This window comes from Artibeus jamaicensis, unplaced genomic scaffold, assembly GCF_021234435.1.
Source record: "Artibeus jamaicensis isolate MK-2021 breed Jamaican fruit bat unplaced genomic scaffold, CSHL_Jam_final contig_588, whole genome shotgun sequence".
NCBI classification, from domain to species: Eukaryota; Metazoa; Chordata; class Mammalia; order Chiroptera; family Phyllostomidae; genus Artibeus; species Artibeus jamaicensis.
Genome location: NW_026521895.1, coordinates 2636162 through 2660952, shown reverse-complemented (window position 1 = coordinate 2660952; position 24791 = coordinate 2636162). Strand labels below are relative to the sequence as shown.

Genomic DNA, 24791 nt, shown 5'->3' with positions numbered 1-24791 from the left:
CCCGTGAATAAAGGCATGCCAGACATCCCAATGGCTCCATGAATATTTTCCGTCTGCACAAATACCACGAACCTGCCAGGCCTTGAAGGGTTGCAATGCCACACACCCCCATTTCCCATAAGCTCAAAAACACCTAACTGCTGGGCTCAGAGATCTCTGTCTTTTTATTCAGTTTTTCTTCAGTATTTGGCACCGACTTTGTCATTGCTTACCGTACATCCTGAAAACTATCTTCTGTTAACAATGCATTTTTCTGGTTCTCTCTACCATTCTGATCTCTATTACAGTAGTCCCCCTTATCTGTGAGAGATATGGTCCAAGACCACCAGTGGGTACCTGAAATCAGCGCTAGTACTCAAATTTCAAAAAGTTTTCTTCCTATACATTCAATGATAGAGTTTAATTGACAAATTAGGAACAGTAAGAGAGTAAAAACAAATAATAAAATGTAACAATTATAATGATATACTTTAATAAAAGTTAAGTAAATGTGGTCTCTCTTTCTCTCTCTGAAAACTGATCTGATAACCAAGATCAAGAGTTATTAGAGATGGCTACTAAGTGACTAAGTGGCAGGTAATGTACAGAGCTTAGACACACAGACAAGGAGAGATTTATGTCTCAGGCTGGATAAAACAGGATGGCACGAGACTTCGTCACACTACTAAGAATGGCATGTAATTTAAAACATATGAATTGCTTATTTCCAAAACTTTCTATTTACTATTTTTGGACTGTAGTTGATTCTGGGTAACGGAAACCATGGAAAGCAAAACTGTGGCTGGGGGAGACTACTCTAGTGTCGTCCTCTGGCTTCTTATATGTTATCCTTTCTTTGTTTTCTCAAGATGCTCACTTTGGTCCTCTACAGTTTTCCCTGCAGGAATTCATTCACTCCTGGAGTATGGAGAGTGTTCACACCAACCTTAGAAGTTTAGACTTTGTCCTGTAGATAAAAAAGAGTTAGAGGTTTCTGAACACTGGAAATGTTGTACAAACATTACCCTGAATATGGTCTGCAAAAAAAGGAATGGAAATAGGAGGAAAAATAAATGGAGGTTTATCAAAATGGACTTTTAAAGTCCTCAAGGTGTGCCCTGGTTGGTGTGGCTTAGTGGTTGGAGTGTTGTCCTGTAAACTGAAAGGTTGCTGGTCCGATCCCAGTCAAGGCACATGCTTGGGTTGCAGGCCAGGCCCCCAGTAGGGGGCACACAAGAGGCAACCACACATCAATGTTTCTCTCCTCCTCTTTCTCCCTCCTTTCCCTTCTCTCTAAAAATAAATAAAATCTTTTAAAAAAGTATTTGCTATTTTTTATCAAAAGATCAATGCTGAGAAATGCTAAACTTTCATTATGATCAATTTCAACAATTTTAAGAAAAGTCAGGAAGATGGAAATTATTCCTCCCTACTGTGTGACCTTGGGAAAATTATTTAAGCATTGTCTTACTTTCCACAGCCCTGGGAAGACTGAATGAGATTTTTATTTAAAGTTCTTTGAGCACCTTGGGCCAGAGAAGCTATAGAAAGCCAAGGTGAAGTTATTCTCATATCCACTATTTCTTTTGCCCTTGCCTCCCGTTCTAGCCTCCTTGGAAAGAGTTGGCCATCACTTTATGCTTCACAACCCTTCATGTGGTCGAAACTGTTATTCTCAAGCAATCTTTTAAAAAAGGATAATTGTCTGAACTATAAAATAGCAGTCTAGGGCTATGAGTCAGCATTTTACCTACACACAAAATCAAAATAATTTAAAATAGGAAACACATAATCTTTTTGAAAGATATATACAGCTCCTTGGAGAAGCTTTGATAAAATTGGAGTTTGCAAGTTTATGAATAGTTTATTACATTTCAGTAAGTGTATTGTGAATCAATACAGCAAAAGTTAAGGACAAGAGTTCATTACCAAGCCAGATATTGATTCTCAACTTCTAAAATAGTACAGGAAGAATATAAAAAAAATATGATTTTTTGTGATAAAAATTTAAAGTATCTTAGGAATACAGACTTAAAGAAATAACAAGACTACGAATTTTCAGCATTTACTTAAGTTTATTCTAGTTAATCCCTTCATCTTTTTGGTAATTAGAATTATTTGGTTTTTACTTTTTACTCTTTAAAATAATTTATCTTTATCCTTATAATTTCTTTATTTTTAAATTTAATTTAATGGGGTGACATTGGTTCACAAATTCATGCAGGTTTCAAGTGTACAACCCAACAAAACATCATCTGCACACTGCATTCATTCTGTGCATACAGGCAAAAGTGAAGTCTCCTTCTGTCCCCATTTATCCCCCCTTTCCCCACCTCCACCTACCCCCACACCCATTTCTCTCTAGCTATCACTACAGTGTTGTCTTTGTGTTCATTTGTTTAATCCCTTCCTCTTCTTCCATCCAGGCCTTCAACAGCCTTCTTCCATCCAAGCCTATCCCCTCCTACAGCTGTCAGTCTGTTCCATGTATCCATGCCTCTGTTTCTGTTTTGCTTGTCGGTTTATTCTGTTCATTACATTCCACACATAAGTGAGGTCATATGGTATTTCTTTCTCTGACAGGATTATTTCACTTAGCATTATAATCTCCAGATCTTTCCAACATTCCTTTTTTTGATGGCCATGTAGTAATCCAATGTATAAATGTACCACAGCTATTTTATCCACTCATCTACTCATGGGCACTTAGGCTGCTTTGAGATCTTGGTTACTGCAAATAATGCTGCAAAGAACACAGGGATGCATATGCACATGTTCTTTCAAATTAGTGTTTCAGGTTTCTTCAGATGTATCACCAAAAGCGTGTTTGCTCAGTTAAAAGGCATCTGATTTTTAATTTTTTGAGAAAACTCTATATTTAGTTTTCTACAGTGGCTGCACCAGTCTGCATTCCCACCAACAAGACACCAGGGTTCTCTTTTTTCCACATCCTCGCCAGCACTTGTTTGTTGATTTATTTTTTATTTTTTAAAAATGTTTTATTGATTATGCCATTACAGTTGTCCCATTTCCCCCTTCATTCCCCTCTACCCTGCATACCCACTCCCCTCATTCCCCTTTAGTTCATGTCCATGTGTCACAAGTTCTTTAGATTCTGTATTTGTTGATTTATTGATGACAGTCATTTTGACAAATGATGTTAAGAAAATTGGACAGATACCATGCCAAAAAATGAAACCAGACCACCAACTTACACCATTTCCCACAATAAACTAAAATTGGATTAAAGACTTAAATGTAAATTTTGAAACCATAAAAATCCTAGAAGAAAACTTAAGCAATAAAATTTCAGACCTTTCTCACAGCAATACTTTTGCTGATATATGTCCTTGAACAAGTGAAATAAGGCAAAAATAAACAAACAGGACTACATCAAACTAAAAAGTTTTTACACAGCAAAAGAAACCATCAACAAAATGAAAAGGGAACCCACTGAATGGGAGAACATATTTGCCGATGATATATCTGATAAGAGTTTAATTTTCAAAATATATAAAGACCTTATGCAACTCAACACCAAGACAAAAAACCCAATTAAGAACTGGGTAAAGGACCCGAAAAGACACTTCTTCAAAGAGGGCATGCGGGTAGCCAACAGACCTATGAAAAAATGCTCAATGTCATTAATCATCAGAGAGATGCAAATTAAAACCACATAAGAAAAATCTTTTTATTTTTATTTTTTTAATTTTTATTTATTGACTTTAGAGAAAGAGAGAGAAATACTGACCTGTTACTCCACCTATCCATCCACTCACCTGTATGTGCCCTGACCAGGGACTGAACTTGCAACCTTGGCATATTGGGATGACACTCCAACCAAATGAGATACCCAGACAGGGCAGCAAAATATCTTTTTAAATTATGTCAGAGGGGTTTGCAAAAAAATGACTTTAACATTTTATTGATTCATTTATTATTTCATTTTTTTTTTACACATCTTCCTCTCCTACCTTTGAAAAAAGTTCACTCGACTAGCTATCTTTTGTCACTATCTCAGCTTGGGCTGTCGTAACAAAATACTATAAACTAGGTGGCTTAAACAGAAATTTATGTTCTCAGAGTCCTGGTGGTTAGACGTTTGAGATCAAGGTGGCAGCAGGTTAGTTTCTGGTCAGGGTTCTTTTCCTGGCTGGTAAGTGGCCCCTCCTCACTGTATCCTCACCCGGAGGGAGACAGTGAGCAAGCTCCTGGTGTTTCTTCTTATGAGGATGCTAATCCCATTATGAAGACGCCACTCCCATGACCTCATTAACCGTAATTACTTTCAAAGGGCCCCATCTCTAAATACCATCCTGTCGGTGACTTCAACATATAAATTTTGAGGTGGGGGGTGGGCAACAGGCAAGTTCACTAACAGAAAAAATTAAGCTGCCTTCAAATCATTAAGTAGATAATATGAAAATGAACAAGTGACCTTGTTTGCAAATAATTGCAGTAGAAAGGCTTCGCTTTTTCTTCCCTATCTAACTCAACAACAAAGGAACTTCCTAAAAACATTACCATATACACTAACACTAGTTTCTTGAAGCAGTAACTTTTAAAAGCAAAGGACAGCCCTGGCTGAGTGGCTCAGTTGGTTGGAGTGGGAAAAAAAGGGAAGACAAAATATGAGACATACATTGTTTTGGTAAAAAACTGAGAAATAGAATACTAACCCATTGGTATATTAAATAAAAACAACTTTTACTACCTCATAGCTGTTCCATGTCAACTAAACATTCTTAAAATAATTTTAAAATATTTGGATATGCTTGGAAAGTAATATAGTACACAGTAACATTTCCATATTACATTTTCATAGATATTAAAAGGAATAATAAATTTCAGTCTTTCATTCAAAATATAGAAAACTGAATAGTAAAAACAAAACTACAATTGGTTTGTGCTAGATTTCCCCAATTTTGTTATTTTTCTTACACACTACATAAATTTAAGGGTACAAGAAATATATTCTTCTTTTTGAAATGTATTTTTCTTGATTGCCCAAAACTCTTCATTGCAAAATACTTAAAATACAGTTCTCTAAAAACATTTCCACAATGACCATGAAGTAAATAGAAAGCATTTCTCAAAATTTCAAGTCAAAGTGTAGGGAAAAGCAGAATGATTAATGACTGAGGTCCAGACTTTACGTGACTAGCAAAGCAAGATCATTCAATTAGCAGGCTGCAGAGTTATGAATGGGACCCAAGATTTCTTGTCTAAAAATGCTGCAGATCAGTTTATTCACGAAGAAGGGGTGGCAGCGGGGGGTGAGGGTGGGGGGATCTAAGATAGTCCAGGTCATTTTATACCAGGAACAGTTGTAGAAAGCAACTTAATTTTTCAAAACTCAATCAGGTGTGTGAATGGTCCATTGGTATCCAGCTTTAACACTTGCCTGTTCCCATAAGTGCCATGTTCCACCACAACTCCAGCTTCCGCACACTTGCTGTTAGCAGCTAATTCTTTTTCACATAGAGTCACAAATTGGGAATAAAGTTCTAACCCTTCTTCTTTTCCAGAGTTAGAGTGATACTGCATGTTTCTTCCTTTTACTCTGCCCCCAAGGGTGGCTTGAGGGATAATCAGAATGTTGCCAGGTAGATCCAATACAGAGACGTGCTTGCCATTTTCTGTTTCACTTAATTTCACATTTAACAGTGTATTAACTGGGTGGGGAAGAAAGGGAAACATTTGGAAGTGAAAAACAAACGAAGAAAAAAATAAAGAAAACCAACAATTTTCAAGTCGGAAGATCTCATACTTAAAAACCCAGTTTGTCAGCTCATGCTTTTTACTCAAAGTCTCTATTTAGATCTTAAAAACGGCTTCACTAAGCTGAATGATCTAAGCATGAAATTAAGGCAAATTTCATGCAGAAAATGGCATAATGCTTTAAATGTGATGTGGCAGCTAGGACTGCCTAATGAGTAATTTATCTGGAAAGGACCAAATGAACTGTCAACCAAAACCTGAAAATATTGTTGCCCCAGGGGATACATAGGAAGATTTTGCCTTCTTGTTCCTTTTTACATTTCATAAGCAAAACCATTAGAAAAAAACTGAGATAAATCCTCCTAACACCAAATTCTACTTCATAACAAAGAATATTAAATAAAAATCTAAGTGCATTTTTATTATTTTAAACTTAGTTGCCTAGAGTTCTGAGACAAAGGTACCAGGTTCAATCCCATTATAAACCAGCTGGTTTTATAATTTTATCATCTCAAAGGCACTATTAATACAGACAAATATAACCCACGGAAGAAGAGTAAAGGTGAAAGCGAGAATTACCAGAAATTCATTGTTACTTGGGGGGAAATACTGGGACAGTTGTAATAGTATAAACAATAAAACATTATGAAAATAAAAGCAGTAACTTTCATTCTGGAAGTAGACATCCCAGCCAAACAAAAATGAACCTGGAGAATTTCAACCAATTTTTTTTACTGTGCTAGATTTTTATCTACAGATCCTGATCTTGCCATGCTGCTCTCCCACTAGTACGACATGAAGGCAGAAGCCAAATTTTAGCCGCTTACACATAACAGATGCTTGTTAAATTGAATCGAATCTTCCTTTTTTATGCATATTTTGTCAACATCCAGCTTTGCACATATATAGTAGGTACTCAGTAAATCTTGGTGAATTGAAAAAAAAAAGAAATTCATTGTTACAACTGAAAAAGTGAATCCAAATGTTTAGAGTTAGTGATATCTTCATGAACATACAATAGTATTATTTTTATGGTACTTATGAAATTAATACTCATATCTAATACATATCAAAATCACCGTAAATATTGATGTCTACCAAAATATCTAGACTTAGAAAACCTTTGCATCTCAACATTAGCCATTTTCAAAACAATAATCAAAAGAAATGCCTAATGTAAATAGCTTGAGGCTCTTTCTACCTCTATAATGTATAACTAGCTTCTGCTTGTAAACAATAGTCCTGAGAAAACAAATGGTAACATAAACTATATACACCTTACACTCCTGCCCAATACTTAGGCTTGGAAAGGTAAGCTTTCTGGAGGGGTAGTCAATGGTTTCAATTGTCACAGGGTCTGTAAAACTACAGTAAGGATTCGGTATGGTTGCCCCACTCTACAACTCAGGGAATCAACCTGGTAAAACTGCCAAGGTGACCATCCAATGAATTCCTGAGCTATACACTATCAATTTTCACTTAACTAATATCTATTTGAAAACATCTCACCCTGGCTGGTGTGGCTCAGTAGATTGAGTGCTGGCTTGAGAACCAAAGGGTCGCCAGTTTGATTCCCAGCGAGGGCACATGCCTGCGTTGCAGGCCAGGTCCCCAGTAGGGGGTTGTGTGAGAGGCAACCACACAGTGATGTTTCTCTCTTTCCCTTCCCCGTCTCTAAAAGTAAATTTTAAAAATATTTTTAAAAATGTCTCTAGTATTCTCTATTACAAATAGGACTTGGCTATATAGCCAGGAGTCCTCCTTATTCATTGCTTCCAAGGAAATAGTAACTCTCCAGAGCACTTCATCTCAATGGAACTCACGATCTAGCTATCTAAGCCTCAGGCCAGTAACAGAGTAGAAAGGTGATTTTGGAATAATGGGCCAGAGCACAATTTATTATACTTCCATACAACTCCCTCTATAGGTTATGACTGAGAATTCAATTAATGCTGTTGGTATATAAATATCAGTATGCAGAAGTAAATGTAACGTAAATACAAATTGTCAATAAGTAGAATTAAAATGAGATAATGAATGAATGGCATGTTGGAAACTCAAAGATTCTAAGACAGGTTATCAATCAGCATTCTCTATGATATATATGGGAAGTTAACTTCTGACAGATCCCTGGATTTCACTCCAATTATACTGAAGATGAATTGAGGAAGATGCAGAACATCTGCATATTAGCCATGCTATTTTAGACTTTATGGGTAACTGGTTTTTAGGTTCCCAAGGGCACATGATTTGACTGGAAAAGATCAGAATTCATGTAATTAGTATGAGGTGGGGTTTAAGAGAATCCCATCATACTGGCTTACTTTGCCTTCTGAAACAGAGAGAAGTACAAGCTGGTGCTATCCATAATAGAGGGACTTATCTTGTTTATAACTGACACCAGCAGAATGTGATTCTTAAAGTCACAGTCCTTAACTGAGAAACATGACATATAAAGCTTTATGTTAGACTATGCATTAAGAGGTAAGGTGAAACAGAATCATAATCATAGATACAGAGACTGATGGTTGCCAGAATGGAGGGGTGGTGGTGAGTGGCTGGGTGAAAAGGGTGAAGGGATTAAGAAGTATAAATTGGTAGTTACATGTGGGGGCAACTCTGTCCGCAAAGCCCCCCTGTCCACCATGGATGAAAGTGAAACTACCAAGACATGATCTGCTTGGGGAGGAGAGGTGGCCAATCTCTCAGAGGAGAAAAGCCAGGAGCCCCTTCCTCCAGGGACTGTTATTGGGTTGTAATACACAGGAATACAGGTGGCAAGGATCAAACAGTAGCTAACATTTCAAAAAAATCTGAGGGCTTAGTCTGAGTCAGTGTCTGTCAGGTAAGGTGGGTTGCAAAACTTTGGGAGACATACTCATTTCCTGCTTGGACCCTTATCATATGAATGAAAGCACTCTTAGCAAAGCAGGCTTCACAGGACTTTACGAATTCTTTCTTATGCCCCATCACCCCAGGTCCCGCTCTAGCCAGCAAGGGGCTGCACAGCCTTCACCATCATAGGTTTTCAGCCTTAAGTGGATTAGAGCCAGGAAGTGCTTCTCCCAGACGGAAATGGGGACTTGGGCTATTTCGGAGTGGCTGGGGGGGCAAGGGTCCACCACTCCCTCTTTGTTGCAGCCCCCTGAGTCCTTCCTTGAGGGCCTCCCAAGTGATTGTGTCTGGCTTAGGTTGCCCTGCCTCTGAGGGGTCTTACTTGTCATAGACTAACCGACCAAGCATTGGGGGCTGAGGATGAAGCAGAAGCAGTGTTGCTGCCAGAGACAAGCTTTGTCTCCTTAGTGGCTCACTCAGCCTTATCCATGGGGAGCAGTTACAATTCCTGAAACCAGGCAGAGCGGTTCCCAACAGTTACAGAATAGTCATGGGGATGTAAAGTACAGCATTGGGAACAGAGTGGCCAGAGACCATATATGCATGACCCATGGACATGCGCAACGGCATGGGGCTTGCTTGCTTGCCTGCCTGAGGGACTGGGTGGGAGGGGAAAAACTGGGACAAGTGTAATAGCATAAGCAATAAAATATAACTTTAAAAAAGAGAAAAAAAGAGTTAAGGTGAACCTCCTCAGTGTTTTTAATTCACCACAATTTATACATGTATTCAAAGTGAACTCAGGAAGACAGTTTTGGAAGCACACAGGATTTAATTACTATAAAACACAATGCAGCTTACGTGGTTGGTTCATTTCATCTTATGACTGAGATCCATTTAAGAATATATAAAACCATTTAAGTCAGTCTTAAATCACAATGACAAAGATTCTCTTTCTGTTATTGAAGATTTCTACTAAACTGTTTTATGGTTAATACAGATTGAATTCAAAGCAAAAATATTAACTCAGAAAAATGAACAGCATGTCCAATTCCCAAGCATTAAGTGCTGATAAGTAATCCTACGCACAGGAGCCCTCATTTCACTTTCTCTAAACTCCCTATTCCCCCCAGATTCAAATTTTAATCCATTATAGTTACTTGCTTTCCCTCCTCACCTACCGTAGGTCCCTTTGTAAGCCTATTTTTCTTCCTTGGACAAACTGTCAAAGATGTTCCATGTCTCAGCATAACGTTCCCTCTAGGAGTTTTAGCCTTTAGTCTATGCTGTTCGTTCGTTCATTCATTCATTCCTTCCTTCACTCATATTAGTATTTCTTTTATGCTGGATTAGTATTTATTTTATGCTGGGCCATAAACTTTTGTTTTTTGTTTCTTCAGTTGCTTCTGGGATATTTTCTTCTGTGCAACCTCCTCTTCTGGTTTAGAAACAATTGGAACAATCTGCCTTTTTTTTTTTAGTAAGTATCCTCTCAATGCAGCAGGGCAGGTTCATGTGTGGGTTAATCCACCCATGGGCTCTGTAAGTACTATACCACATCTTGGGAGCTTTGTTCGCCTGGATGTGCTCAATGACCAGAGAATCTACAACTAAACCCTTAAGTTCAGTTACTCTCTGCATTTTAAAGCATATGTAGAAAAAATTCAGCACTCTCTTTGGGCCACTGACCCTGTGTCTAGCCCCACTTTTTGGCCTGGGCACACCTACGACCTCCACTACTGTACCAATGGAATGGGACACACTGCTTCTTTATAGTGACATCTTTCAGATATTTGGTGGCTTTTCGAATATGCCTATCTTTGATGGCCTGGGCAGTTTCATGAGTGTTCTTAAAGTGAACACAAAGATTTGAACCTCCTGATTTGCATGATTTTGTGGGGTTTTCTGGGTCAAGTGATAGCCAACCATTTTCAGAGGTCACCTATGGCCAGTTTCAGGAAGAGTAGTCTACACTGTTCTTCACTGGGCTATTTACCTTGAGTTCCACTACTTTAAGCTCTTTTAGGTTATTTTCTGCATGATTCAACTACCCACTTGTCTAATTTATATCTTATTAATCAAACTATTGGCTACTGTCCTATATTAACCTTGTTGGGAACCTTACACCTGGCTTCTAGCTAAAAACATTGCATTGATTACAGGAACCTGTGCGCTCCACAAAGCCAATCGGCTACAGGTACATGAGGTGTGCACGCGCTCCACAAGCCAATCAGCTACAGGCACATAAGGTGTCCACGAGTACTGGTTGCACCCAAGTAATCAATAAGCGGGCCCTTCTTTGTCTCAAGCTAGCCAATAGCAAGCAACCTAATCTCCTTCCTCTCCCTCCCCCCTATATATATACCCAGTTCGGAAAAATAAAGTTTGCAGCTTGATCAGAATCCTTTGTCTTGCTGCCATTCTTCGCGCCTCCTGTCCCATCCCCCTTCATCCGTTACAGGTATATCGGCGGACCCCGTTGACTGCCTCACGGGCCGAGGCATAACCTATCCCCAATTTTATGGATAGAACCATTATCGTGGGCTTTTTGGAGGATGTGATTATTATATCAAATACTATATACTATCTTGAGACAGTTATGGTTTAATATGGTATATCTGATACCTGTGTAATCATCACAAGGAATGTGCAATGCTATGGACTATCCAGTACACTGGAAAGCTGTAGACAGGTAAATTATTGTTCAAAGATGCTTTCTCTATCCCCGGATGAGGCGTGGATGTGATGTCACTAAGCTTGGTTCAAGAATCAGGGGAACCATATATATACACACACATTTCCTACCAAGAAATACATAACGGGTTAATGTAAATTATTGCATGATAATGATGCCAACTTGAGCTGTCCAGATTTGAAGGGGCCCACATCTTATACATCCAGTGTCACCTACGTGTCCCTGTTATGGACTCTGGGAGATAAGAAAACTATATTAAGAAATGCAGCATCTGTTTCTCCCTATGTGGCCACCCTGCTTCCAATAATTTTCTGTATCCTTGTCTTAATCTCAGTGTGTTGTGTGTGTATACACTCTTTTAAACCATTCTATAAGCCACCTGAAATGCTGCAGATATTTTAAAAGAATTCTACCATACTTGTTTACCTTAAACTTTGGAACAGGCAAATAGCTAAAGTCAACAACTGTAAGTCATTTACAACTTACCCCTTCTGAAAATTTACCTCCTACTGCTACACAATCTCACTCAAAAAAGAAACATCAAACACATACCCATTTTGGGAAGAAGTTCCTTATCAGCTCCCTTGAAAAAGCACACATAGATCACCAATCCTTTCTGGACCTGGGATAAATCACAGTAAACTCAGATTAGAAAAAAAACTTCTATGTAGAGACACAAAGGTAAATGCATAAAATCTCACAACTGCTACAGATGCAAAGGTTAAAGGCAAAGGAAGAGAGTTAAGTTTTTACAATATTGATTTCTTAAATATGTGTGAAAACAAAGTCTTTCCCAATATTCAATCTCCTCAATTATCATTTCTTTCAAAAATTAAGTTTAAAATACAGCCAAGAGCAGTGGAGGCCACAGGTTTTACCTTCAAACATTTACTCCTAATCAATATCCTTAGACTGTGAACTAGCTTCCTGCCCTCCTCATAGTAAGGCTGACAGACCGAGAAACATTTACTTTGCAGGGCACCATTTACTCAACACCAAATGACTTCACATGGTATCTCATGTGGCTGAAGACACCATCGCTATTCCTCCTGATTCATTTACTTGCAGATCATGAAAACAAGGGTCTGATTTTATTTCAGTAAACTCCAAGAAACCTTCCAATTATTTTCTGCTACTGTAAAATGCTTTAAATAAACATATTTATTAGGCCTTGGAAATTGCATTTATGATACTAAGTTCAACATCACAAGGTTGTCTGTAACTGAGAATGTAAGCTTATTTACTTTATATAATGACTCGGATATTTCTTTATTAGCTCCTGTAGGATAGGAACTATATGGGAAAAAAAGACACTTGATAAATGAGTTTGATTTTGCTGCTTAGTAAGTCATTAAGTTTTTTAATACTATAGATTAACCCTTTTGAGTCCAACAGCTATTATGAAGATTAAATGATTGAATACTTGTAAGGTGCTTAAAATAGTACCTGGTTCATAGTAAGAGCTATACATGTGTTCATTAAATGAGTATGTAAACATAAAGTCTGGAACATAATTTATTTTATATTTTAATTCCCAAAGTACTTTATAGACTGTTTATATATACACAATAAGAACTTTTTTTTACCTGTTGGTTGAAGTTGTACTGTATCTTATAGGAGCTATGTGTTACCTACATTGTGTTTAATGTAAATACAACTGCAGTTCTGCTCTTATGCCTGATTTACCAGGAAAACTACTAAAATTCTGCCCCATACCAAAAAATACATTTTCTGCCAATGTGACATAAAAGAAAAAGGTATAGTTTTGATTAATTCACACTGGATGGCTATTGTCACTTTTTAATTTGACCATCTAAGGGAAAGGAGGTCAGTGCTCCAGACTAAACAGTCAGGTGCTTGCATGCATGCTGTGAAAGGTCTTGCAGCTTACTGGTTGAAAACTGCTGCTCTAAATGAAGGAAAGTAAAAGCACGAAAAACAACCTTCAAATCTTTGACAATTAAAACATGTTAAAATAGCCCTGGCTGGGGTATCTCAGTGGATTGAGCACGGGCCTGTGAACCAGAGTATTGCAGTTCGATTCCCAGTCAGGGCAAAAGCCTGGGTTGCAGGCCAATTCCCAGCAGGGGACACACGAGAGGCAACCATACAGTGATATTTCTCTCCCTATCTCCTCCCCTTCCCCTCTAAAGATAAATAAATAAAATCTAAAAAAAAAAGTTAAAATAGAACTTTTGATAATAGAACAGGGGAGAGGATGCTTGAGAAAGAGAATTTACTTTCTATCTCTTTATGCTAATTTAACCATGTGTAGAAGTAAAAGAGCTTTGAAATAGCTTTTTTAAAAAATATATTTTATAGATTATGCTTACAGTTGTCCCATTTTTTTCTCCCCTTTATTTCCTTCTGACCTATACCATCCCCTCCCACCAACATTCCCCCACCTTAGTTCATATCCATGGGTCATATATATACGTTCTTGGCTTCTCCATTTCCCATACTATTCTTAACCTCCCCTGTCAATTTTCTACCTACCATTTATGTTTCTTATTCCATCTACCTTTTCCTCCATTCTTCCCCATCCCTTTCATAACCCTCCATGTGATCTCTATTTCTGTGAAACTGTTCCTACTTCAGTTGTTTGCTTGTGGCTTTTTTTTTGGTTTTGTTGATAGTTGTGAGTGTGTTGTCATTTTACTGTTCATAGTTTTGACCTTTTTCTTAGATAAGTCCCTTTAACATTTCATATAATAAGGGCTTGGTGAAGATGAACTCCTTTAACTTGACCTTATCTGGGATGCACTTTATCTGCCCTTCCATTCTAAATGATAGCTTTGCTGGATAGAGTGATCTTGGATGTAGGTCCTTGCCTTTCAGGACTTGGAATACTCCTTTCCAGGCCCTTCTTGCCTTCAAGGTTTCTTTGGAGAAATCAGTTGACAGTCTTATAGATACTCCTTTGTAGGTAACCGTCTCCTTTTCTCTTGCTTTTTTTTTTAAAAAAAGATTTTTATTTATTTACCTTTAGAGGGGAAGGGAAGGAGAGAGGGAGAGAAACATCAAGAAAAACATCAATGTATGGTTGCCTTTCGTGCGTCCCCTGCTGGGAACTGGCCTGCAACCCAGGCATGTGCCCTGACTGGGAATCGAACTGCAATCCTTTGGTTGGTTTGCAGGCCCATCCATGCTCAATCCACTGAGCTATATCAGTCAGGGCTCTCTTGCTGCTTTAAGATTCTCTCCTTATCTTTAATCTTGGCTAATGTAATTATGATGTACCTTGGTGTGTGCTTCCTTGGGTCCAACTTCTTTGGGACTCTCTGAGCTTCCCGAACTTCCTGGAAGTCTATTTCCTTTACCAGATTGGGGATGTTCTCCTTCATTGTTTTTAAGTAAGTTTTCGATTTCTTGCTCTTCCTCTTCTCCTTCTGACACCCTTATGTTTCAGAAGTTGAAATGTTTAAAGATCTTCTGGAGGTTCCTAAGCCTCTCATTTTTTGAATTGCTGTTTCTTCATTCTGTTCTGGTTGAATGTTTCTTTATTCTTTCTGTTCTAAACTGTTGATTTGAGTTCTGGTTTCCTTCCTGTTGCTGCTGGTGCCCTATACATTTTCCTTTCACTTTTTCCTCTATTTTTCGGCCATACTCAATCATTTCTGTAAGCATTCTGATTACCAGTGTTTTGAACTGTGCATCTGATAGGTTGGCTATCTCTTCATCACTTAATTCTACTTCTTTCTGGAGCTTTGATCTGTTCTTTCATTTGATATATATATATATATATATATATAGTCTTCGTGTGCCTGTTACATGATGACAGAGCCTTTGCCAGGGTGGGGCAACCCCCATTGCTTCATTGTAGCGTTGTATGTGGGGGTAGGGGGTCCAAGAAGGAACAATACCACTTGCTCAGCTCTTTGCCAGCTTTCAGTCACATCCCCCACTACCCACAAGCAAATTGGGCCCTTCTGGTACTGATTCCTGGATGGGTGGTTTTGTGTACATTCTAGGACCTTGTGGGTCTCTCCAGCGAACTCTCCTGTGAGGCTGGGAGCTTCTCCCGCTGCCTCAACCTTCACAGGTTTTTTTAGTCAGAAGTTTTGAGGATTTATTTCCCTGAACTGGAACCCTGGGTTGCATGGTCTGTCTCTCTCCCAGTTGTTCCTCCCGGTTTATCTGCACACAAATGTGGGACCGCCTGCTCTGCCAGCCATTGCCTCGCCCAGTCTACCAGCTGCTGCCTTGCCATGAGTCATCTCCACCCTGTCTGCCCCTCTCCACTCCTCCTACCAGTCTGAGTGAATGTTTCTTAACTCCTTGGTTGTCAGACTTCCATACAGTTCAATTTTCTGGCAGTTCTGGTTATTTTTTGTTTTTAAATTTGTTGTCTTTCTTTTGGTTGTGTGAAGAGGCAAAGTGCATCTACCTATGCCTCCATCTTGGCTGGAAGTACTCTAAAATAGCTTTTAAAACTATAAATGAAGATTGATCGTTTAAAAGCCTGCTAAATGTTTGTGACTTTGCCTAAGGAAATGTGGCATGAAGGATATAAAAAAATAAAGAGGCATGGAAGAAATCTAAACGATTAACAAGTTTGGGATTTACTGTCCCATGAGGCAACTATAAAAATAGGCAGTTCTGTAGTTAAGATGGCAAATATAGGAAGATGGCAAATATAGGAAGAAAACATAAGGAAGAGGAATCAAGATCTCAAAAAAGGCTATTAAGAAAATAAGAAACATGAGTTTTTCATAAAGAAAAGGGGAGGGGAAATATAGGAATGTTTATGCTTTTATTTCCACATTAGCAGAGGGTAACAGATTCTGGTATAAGAATAATCACCCACATCATAGTTTATGGATAGTATTTAAAATAATGACTAGGACTTAAGGAATATTAGATCTGGGACCAAACTCTGCAGGTAAGATGAGTGTATGTGATGCTCCTACATTCACTAGGACTTACAAAAGTCTTAATTATAAACTAACATTCTTCCTCATTTCATCTTACTCCAAAAATAAGTCAGGGGCCTCAAATAACATCTTATTTGTTTTTGCAAAAGTGGGGGCAGGTTTTCTCAAAAAGGCAAATAAGCAAGTAGAAGGAAATCATATTGGTGTAAACGTTTTAAACTCTTTGGAGGAAATGTGTTCTATAACACGATGTTATTGTAACAGTGGCCTTTATTTCTATTTGGAAATAAGTCAGACTTTTAAAAGTTCCTTGCCAAAAGAACTGTTTCTTGGAAAATCTAATTTCTCTGTTGACCCAGGTGCAGTCAACCTTAACAGGGAAATCAAGTCAAAACAGAACTGACCATTTGCAATAAATCAACCCACTAGCTCCGCCCAAGCACAGCAAGCGAAGGGCGTGGCACAGCCTTTAGGCTCTTTTAAGCCAGAGATCTGAGGCAGTTAGGTCTAAAGTCTGCCCAGCTCTGGCAAGCAGGTGGTGAGCGGAAGTTCAGATTCCCCAGGTGCTAAGCAGGGAACATGCTCCTTCTCTGGAGGAATAAATCAGGAAGGAGTGGGGCTGGTGGGGCAGGGCTGAGACAAAGAGAGGCAGGCCATTGTGGAAAGCTTTGCGCAGACTGGCCATTAGTCCCGGGCCACCCACAGAGCATGCAGAGTGCCACGCGGCCGACTCCCGGAAGACGCGGGGTAGGGGGGCGGGGGTAGGAACGAGCCACCGACACAACGCGGAAAGAATCGCCCCAGCACCGGAGGATAACTGGAGCGCGGAGTCGACGTTACCTCCACCCACTGGGCCTCGGAGTCCCCCTCGGCAGGGCGCACTTGCAGCCGGGCGTGCAGGCACTGCTGCAAGAGCGCCCGGGCCTGAGGCGTCCGGCCGCTTTCAGCCATGCTTCGAGCCCCGCGGTAATCTCTCGCGTTCAGGAGGCACGCACGCAGGCTGTGTCCTCAGAGGGCGGAGAAGACGACGTACCACGTGACGGAGGGAGGACCCGGTCGTTCGTTGCCCCGCCCCTCTGAGGGCGGGGCCTCCGCTCCGCTCTCAGGTGACTAATAAGCGGTTTTCTAAGACAGCTCGGTAACCCGTAAGTAGAGCCTACCTGCCTCTGTAGTAGGTGCTTAGTGTGTATTTTTAAACGAGTGAAAAGTCTTCTTGGATCTGTTTCCTACGCAACTTTTAAAGAAACATCATTCGGCTCAGAAAGCTTAAATTTCCTGACTGAAAAAATTTTAATCTGCTTTAATATTTTGCCTATTATAAGAGTAGGTAGATAGAATGAATCGACCAAATCACAGAGTGTAAGCAGAGATGAAACTAAAAGCTATAACTCTTTCAAAATTGTTCATACCCCGAACAATGAAACAATGCTGCCTCCTCTGTCAGGAATGCTGTAAATTATTCTGATCCTGCAGTTGTGGAAAGGTTATGGAATGCTACGCGAATACACACTGGACCTCAATCCTTTAGAAAACATCCTCGCTAGAAATACTCTTATCCAAGAAAGTGTGTGGTTGTTAACTTTTAAGCCTGCTACTAATACAAAAAATAAAATGACATCGACATATTCATAGGCACACAATGGTGTTAAATTCTGTGATGGGCTTCCTGCAAGTAGATGTTAGAATGTAAATAAAATCATACAGGGACTTGATTTTGTTTCCCACACATCATATTCTTTGAACAACCATCAGAGTGGCATTATTTTTCTATGGGGTTCTAGGGTTCAGATAAGGAATAATAAATAGTGTTACCCAGATTGTACCACCCAGGTCATGGATTTGGGCTGTTGGCACAATATGCCTATATATTGGCGTCTGTTTTAGAAGATGACATCACTGACAGTGTTGCTATCCATACAAAGTAGTGTGACTGAAGAAGATAATCCGTGCATAAGTAATGGTCCTTTCTAAATAAAATCGAAGTTGCCCATTTGCTGGTTATCTTGCAGCTGCCGTGCACTTTTTGTAAAAACAAAAAGCAAGATCTCATATTATCTCTGCTGCATTGAAGGCACTGACATTTGTAAACCTTTGTTGATATTTGTAAAGCACAGACGAGTTGCACTGTCTGCGGAAGGACCTTTGACATAGAGGCCCTTAGCCTTGACCTAAAAGAAGAGAGAAGTTTGATGTCCGTTTGTATATGGGTGCAGGAGTTAGGCAGTTCTTTAGAAAATGGGGTGGGAAATCTTTCCTGTGAATAGATAGAGTCTGGTTGATAATGGTTAGTGTCTTAAAGATCACCAATTACTTTAAACATTCCTTCTTGTTGGGTAGGGATCTCTTGGACTTTAGGTAGCACAGCAATAGTTTGTGACTCACTTATTCTTTCATTTTAACTGCAGAGGGCAGTAGAGAGTAAGCACCGGAGAGAAAGTAGAATTTCTTTTCTGTATTTTATTTATTTTTTAAACATCACGCCTCACTCCACAAAGAACTTAAGAAGGCAAAACATACATGCAGTAAAATAGTAAAATGTTGGGAATAAACAAAGTAAAATTTTGTCAATAAATTTCAATTAAAACAAGAAGAAATTAAAAACAAGTAAGATTGGTTCTCTCTAGAGTTCTGAGAAATTAAAAACAAGTAAGATTAGTTCTCTCTAGAGTTCTGAGATGATACAGTATGTAGCAAAGTTTTCATAGAAACATAACTGTAATTTTTGTTATATAACATTATGTTCATCCTATGTAATGTTAATATGGAGCATGTTGTACACTTTTCTTCAAGTTAGAAGTCAAAGGCAAACCATAGCATTAAGGAAGGAAGAAGTGGCTCACTGGAATATAGACAGTTTTGTCTCTCGAGCATATAAGAACTCACTGTCTAGGTAGGAATAGTTCTCTCAGGTCTACAATGATCACAGGAGACCATATATATAGTGGGTTACTTATGAATGCATTCTAGGCCCCCTGAGATGGTACAACAATTTATTTAGAATTGTTTTAAATTGTTTAATTAATTCAAGTTGACTGTCCCACATTTTAACATTCAAAAGTATTTCACAAATATGGGAGATTTGAGAACCACTTCTAAAAGATCCTTTACAATTATTGCTAGGCTTCCTGGTTGTAAAGCAGAAAGGGAAAAGAAAGAAACTATATTCTGTTTCATAGTCCACAGAATAAGCAGAGCTTTTCCTAAGATTTTGCTCTAAAAGAAGCCTCTTACCCGAGACCTTATATAGAAGTACGCTAATCTGTAGAAGTGCTACTGGAAGAGGTAGATGTTTCATTTCAGGGCAGGCTGGAAGAACTCTAGCCCCTCACTTCAAAGCACAGAGATTTATTTTTTCACTGCTTAGGGGGGTGATCAAATTCTGAGAAATTGGTTTGTACTAATTAAAATGCACGTGTATTGGGGTAGAACCAGAATACTAAGTTACTCATTTGTAATTAAGAAATGTTGCTGTGACTGGAGTAGAAATTTTCGCCTTGATCAGTACATTTTCCCCTCTGGTCAGGCATGGGATACTAGATCATATTTAGAACTCTCTTTGCTAATTTACTATGAGAGAGAGGCACTCTTTTACAAGGCATCTGAAACTAAGCTGTAAAGGACCCATGTGAATCCTGGCTTCAAGACACTTGCCACATGCACTAAGGCTGAAGAAAGAGTAAACAAACAGATTTAAATAACAGCCTACAGGCAAATGCTCCAAACCACAACCAAACATTTTGTCATGGAGCCTCCTTTTATAGAGGCAGATGCTGAAGCCACAAGGGTTAATCCAGCTGAAGCCCCTTCATATGGAAATGTGAGTCCTCTGAACATGACAGTTCCCACCTAAGAGCTGAGTCTGCCTTTAACGTGAATAGTTTGTACAATCAGGTAGGGGATGGAATGTAGTTTGGAACTTTGTACTGATTGTTCTTTTGTTCAATTTGCTTTTGTAAATTCTTACTTTATTACTGCACCATTTGCTGGTCTGTTGCTGAGGTAACATACCATAGCAAGGGCTTTTTACTCTAAAGCAATGATGTATATTTTTGGCAGTCTATAGGACTTCTCAGGCCAGGATGATTAATTCTCTTGGTCTTTGGGTTATTTTTCAGTTCCTAGTATTGTGATAACTTAGCAAAGCATTGCATAACCTTTTAAATATTTGTCTACTTCTGTTGGCTGTTTTGGCAAGTCAGGCCATCTTGTTGTAAGGGCTTTTTATAATTTGGATGCCTGCAGGCTTTGTAAGTAAAAATTGTAAAATATTTTATTTTATTTATTTATTTTTAATATGTTTTATTGATTATGCTATTGCAGTTGTCCCATTTCTCCCCTTTATTCCCCTCTGCCCTGCACACCCCCTTCCCACCCGCATTCCCTGCCTTCGGTTCATGTCCATGGGTCATATATATAAGTTCTTTGGCTTCTACATTTCCCATACTATTCTTAAACTCCCCTATCTTCTACCTACCATTTATGCTACTTATTCTCTGTACATCTTCTCTCTTCACCCCCTCCCACTCCCATACTGATAACCCTCCATGTGATCTCTATTTCTGTGAAACTGTTCCTACTCTAGTTGTTTGCTTAGTTTGTTTTTTTAGGTTTTGTTGATAGTTGTGAGTTTGTTGTCATTTTACTGTTCATAGTTTTGACCTTCTTTTTCTCAGATAAGTCCCTTTAACATTTCATATAATAAGGGCTTGGTGATGATGAACTCCTTGAACTTGACCTTATCTCGGAAATACTTTATCTGCCCTTCCATTCTAAATGATAGCTTTGCTGGATAGAGTAATCTTGGATGTAGGTCCTTGCCTTTCATGACTTGGAATACTTCTTTCCAGCCCCTTCTTGCTTGCAAGGTCTCTTTTGAGAAATCAGTTGATAATCTTATGGGCACTCCTTTGTAGGTAACTGTCTCATTTTCTCTTGCTGCTTCTAGGATTCTCTCCTTCATTTTAATGTTGGCTAATGTAATTATGATATGCCTTGGTGTGTTCCTCCTTGGGTCCCCCTTCTTTGGGATTCTCTGAGCTTCCTGGTCTTCCTTTCCAGATTGGGGAAGTCTATTTCCTTTGCCAGATTGGGGAAGTTCTCCTTTATTATTTGTTCAAATAAGTCTTTCACTTGTTGCTCTTCCTCTTCCCCTTCTGGTACCCCTATGATTTGGTTGTTGGAACATTGAAAGATGTCCTGAAGGTTCCTAAGCCTCTCCTCATTTTCTTTTTTGAATTCTTGTTTCTTCACTCTGTTCTGGTTGAATGTTTGTTTCTTCCTTCTGCTCTAAACCATTGATTTGAATCCCGGTTTCCTTCCCATCACTATTGGTTCCCTGTACATTTTCCTTTATTTCACTTTTCATACCCTTCATTTTTTCATCTCATTTGTGACCATATTCAACCAATTCTGTTAGCATCCTGATTACCAGTATTTTAAACTGTTCATCTGATAAGTTAGCTATCTCTTTGTCACTTAGTTGTATTTTTTCTGGAGCTTTGATCTGTTCTTTCATTTGGGCCATTTTTTTGTCTTGGTGTGTAGTAACGGGCAGAGCCTTAGATGTTCAGCAGGGCAAGGCAACCCAGGTTGCTGGGTGCTGTATGTAGGGGAGGCGATTGAGAGGGAACAATGCCACTTGCTCAGCCCTCTGCCAGTTTTCAGTCACTTCCCCTGCTGCCCATAAGCAAATTGGGCCCTTCTGGTGCTTATTCCCAGGTGGGTTGGCTTGTGTACATTTTAGGACCCTGTGGGTCTCTCCAATGAACTCTCCTGTGAGGCTGGGAGTTTCTCCCACTGCTGCCTCAACCCCTACTGGTGTTTTTAATCGGAGGTTTGAGGCTTTATTTCCCTGCACTTTAACTCTGGGTTGCCCAATCTGTCTTGCTTCCCAGTTCTTCCTCCCAGTTTATCTGCACATGAATGTGGGATATGTACTTCCCAGTCCTTCACCAGCCACCTCACCAAGTCCGCCAGCCACTGCCTTGCTAGCCCTAGTCCTCCAGCCGCAGACCTTCTGCGAGTTCTCTTCACCCAGCTGCCTGTCTCCACCCCTCCTACCGGTCTGGATGAATGTTTCTTCTTTAAGTCCTTGGTGGTCAGACTTTCATACAGTTTGATTTTTAGTCAGTTCTGGTTGTTTTTTGTTTTTTAATTTGTTGTTGTCCTTCTTTTGGTTGTGTGAGGAGAAACAGTGTGTCTACCTATGCCTCCATCTTGGCTGAAAGTCAAAATTGTGAAATATTTTAAAGTGGGCAAGACATTTCTAGACATTGTTTTAATGGAATGCTAACACCTCTGGGGATTACCTGGTCATATAGGGCTATAAGGACTTGTCTATGACTAGGCTGTCTTACAACTCTGCAGAGATAGAAGTTAGGTTTTTTTTTAACACTGATAGTAAGCATATTGTTCCTGTTCATAAAAATATAAAATTTGATTGTTACCTAGTGCATATTGATTGATTTTGTGACTTTTTTCCAAAAGGATTTATTTATTTATTTTTAGAGAGAGGGTAAGGGAGAGAGAAAGAGAGGAAGAGGAACATTGATGTGTGGTTCCCTCCCACTCACCCCTCACTAGGGGCCCAGCCTGCAACCCAGGCATGTGCCCTGACTGGGAATTGAACTGGCAATCCTTTGGTTTGTAGGCTGGTGCTCAATCCACTGAGTCACACTAACCAGGGCGTGACTTTTGAATTCATTTGTAAATTCATTTCAGCCTTTCTTAACTTACTATAAATGTATAGCACCTTGAGTTCTCTCTTTCTCTCTTTTTAAGTAAATTTTAAATTTTAGGATAGATTTAAATTTACAAAAAAGTTACAAAGATAGTACAAAGAGTAGAGTTTCCATATACCCCTCACCCAATTTCTCCTATTATTAATATCTCAAATTCCTCTTGTATGTGTTTATCATACTAAGGAACCAGCACAGTTACAATAATTAAACTCCATACTTTATTCAGATCTCATTAGTTTTTCTCTAGTTTCTTTTTCTGGATCCCAGTATATTTAGTAATCATGTTTCCTTAGACTGTGATAGTTTCTCAGACATTCCTTCTTTTTAACGATCTTGACAGTTTTGAGGATTATTGGTCAGGTATATTGCAGGATGCTCCCCTGTTGGAATTTGTTGTTTTCCCCATGTTTAGCCTGAAGGGAGTAGCCAGACTCTCTCTTTAGAAAGAGTGTGGAATCCAGAGGTAAAGACTTATATAGACCCTTAAGAGAAGTCATTGAATCTCTTCTCGGCCTTTTGGCTAAGATCAAGTGAAGAGAAAGCACTGACCTGCCAAAAAGTATGGCCACCTCCAGGGAACCCTTTAGCAAGGGAACTAGGGAAATGAAAAACTAACCCAGTTCTTCATCTTCCTTCCATTTTCTGCCAGAGCTCCCCACTGGCAAAACCCAATCAGAAGCCAGGAAACATGCCCCAGCCTACAGGGCAGAAAGCTGGGTGAAGAACGCTTAAATGTGGATCTGGAAGACAAACAAAAGTTATCTGGCACACTAACTGAAGAAGTCATGAAGATCACAATGGAAACTCCTTTGTCATCTTTTTGTTGGAAGATGGCAGCTGGGAAGACAGAGAGAGATAGCTGTAGTTAACATTTCTAATGGAAATCCTCAATTAGATACCATCGATTTCTCCAAAAGTTTAGAGAGGTGAAGTTTGACTTAGTGAATTATCGGTGTAAGATGAGTCAAGGTCCTTTTGGTCACTGGGGATATGGCAAGACATCAGAGGAGAATGGTTGCTGGGATCCTAGCAGTGGTGGAAAGGTGCCTACACAGTTCACCTTGCCTGGCAGAAAGGGGTGGAGCCACTGACTTCCAGGGGACTTGCAGACTGGAATAAGAAGCATGTTAGGCAACCGCTAAGGACCTAAGTCCTTACAGCTCTCCTGGAATCTTTTGGACTATCGGGGAAGAGACTTGAAATTGGATTTGATTTGATACAGAAAAACAGAATAAATGATTTTAATTGTCTTTGAGTGTTGTAACTAACTTCAACCTGACTCCAGCAGGGTGTAAATAAATAGAGATTTCAATAATGAATTGTTCATATATACCTCACTCTTCAATTTCTTTGCTTGAGAGGAAAAGGAAAAGCAGTATTATCGGTGGCAACCTCCTGATTGTTTGCTCTTTTCGGGAAGTGAAATGAAAGAAATACAGTAGCTGATAAGCATGCTTGAAGAAAGACGTTCTAAAGATGTCACAAATAGAGAAAATTCCAACTCCAGAATTAATTAATAATGGCATGCATGTATTTACCCAATTGTTTATAAACATTTATGAATCATGCCAGACACCAAGCCAGGTGCTTGAAATATATGAGGAACAAAATGCTGTTCTTACTTTCAGGGAGCTTAGAATTTAGTGAAGAGACAAGGAAAACAATGAAAAGCATTAGCAAAACTGTTTCTTTTTCCACCATTGTGATTTTTACCTTCCCATAGCAGAGGTGCCCCACAGGCCACATGTATCCCAGGATGGCTACAAATGTGGCCCAACACAAAATCGTAAACTTACTTAAAACATTGTGTGATTCTTGTGTGTGTGATTACATGTTGCAATGTGTTTAAGGTATGGCCCAAGGCAACTCTTCTTCCAGGATGGCCCAGAGATGCTAAAAGTTTGAACACCCCTGCAGAAAAAGGACAGGAGTTGGGAGGGGAGCCAC

The 24791-nt window shown here is 39.3% G+C and overlaps 1 protein-coding gene across 1 annotated transcript; it reads right to left on the bottom strand.

Moving 5' to 3' along the window:
* Positions 1-2335: 2335 nt before the first annotated feature.
* DTD2 (D-aminoacyl-tRNA deacylase 2) lies at positions 2336-17124 on the bottom strand. Its single transcript, XM_037161625.2, has 3 exons — positions 16945-17124; positions 11783-11852; positions 2336-5654 (listed from the first exon to the last, which is right to left on the bottom strand). Exons 1-3 carry the CDS (start codon positions 17053-17055, stop codon positions 5329-5331), a joined length of 507 nt encoding a protein of 168 aa, XP_037017520.2. The 5' UTR covers positions 17056-17124; the 3' UTR covers positions 2336-5328.
* Between the last annotated feature and the right edge of the window lie 7667 nt (positions 17125-24791).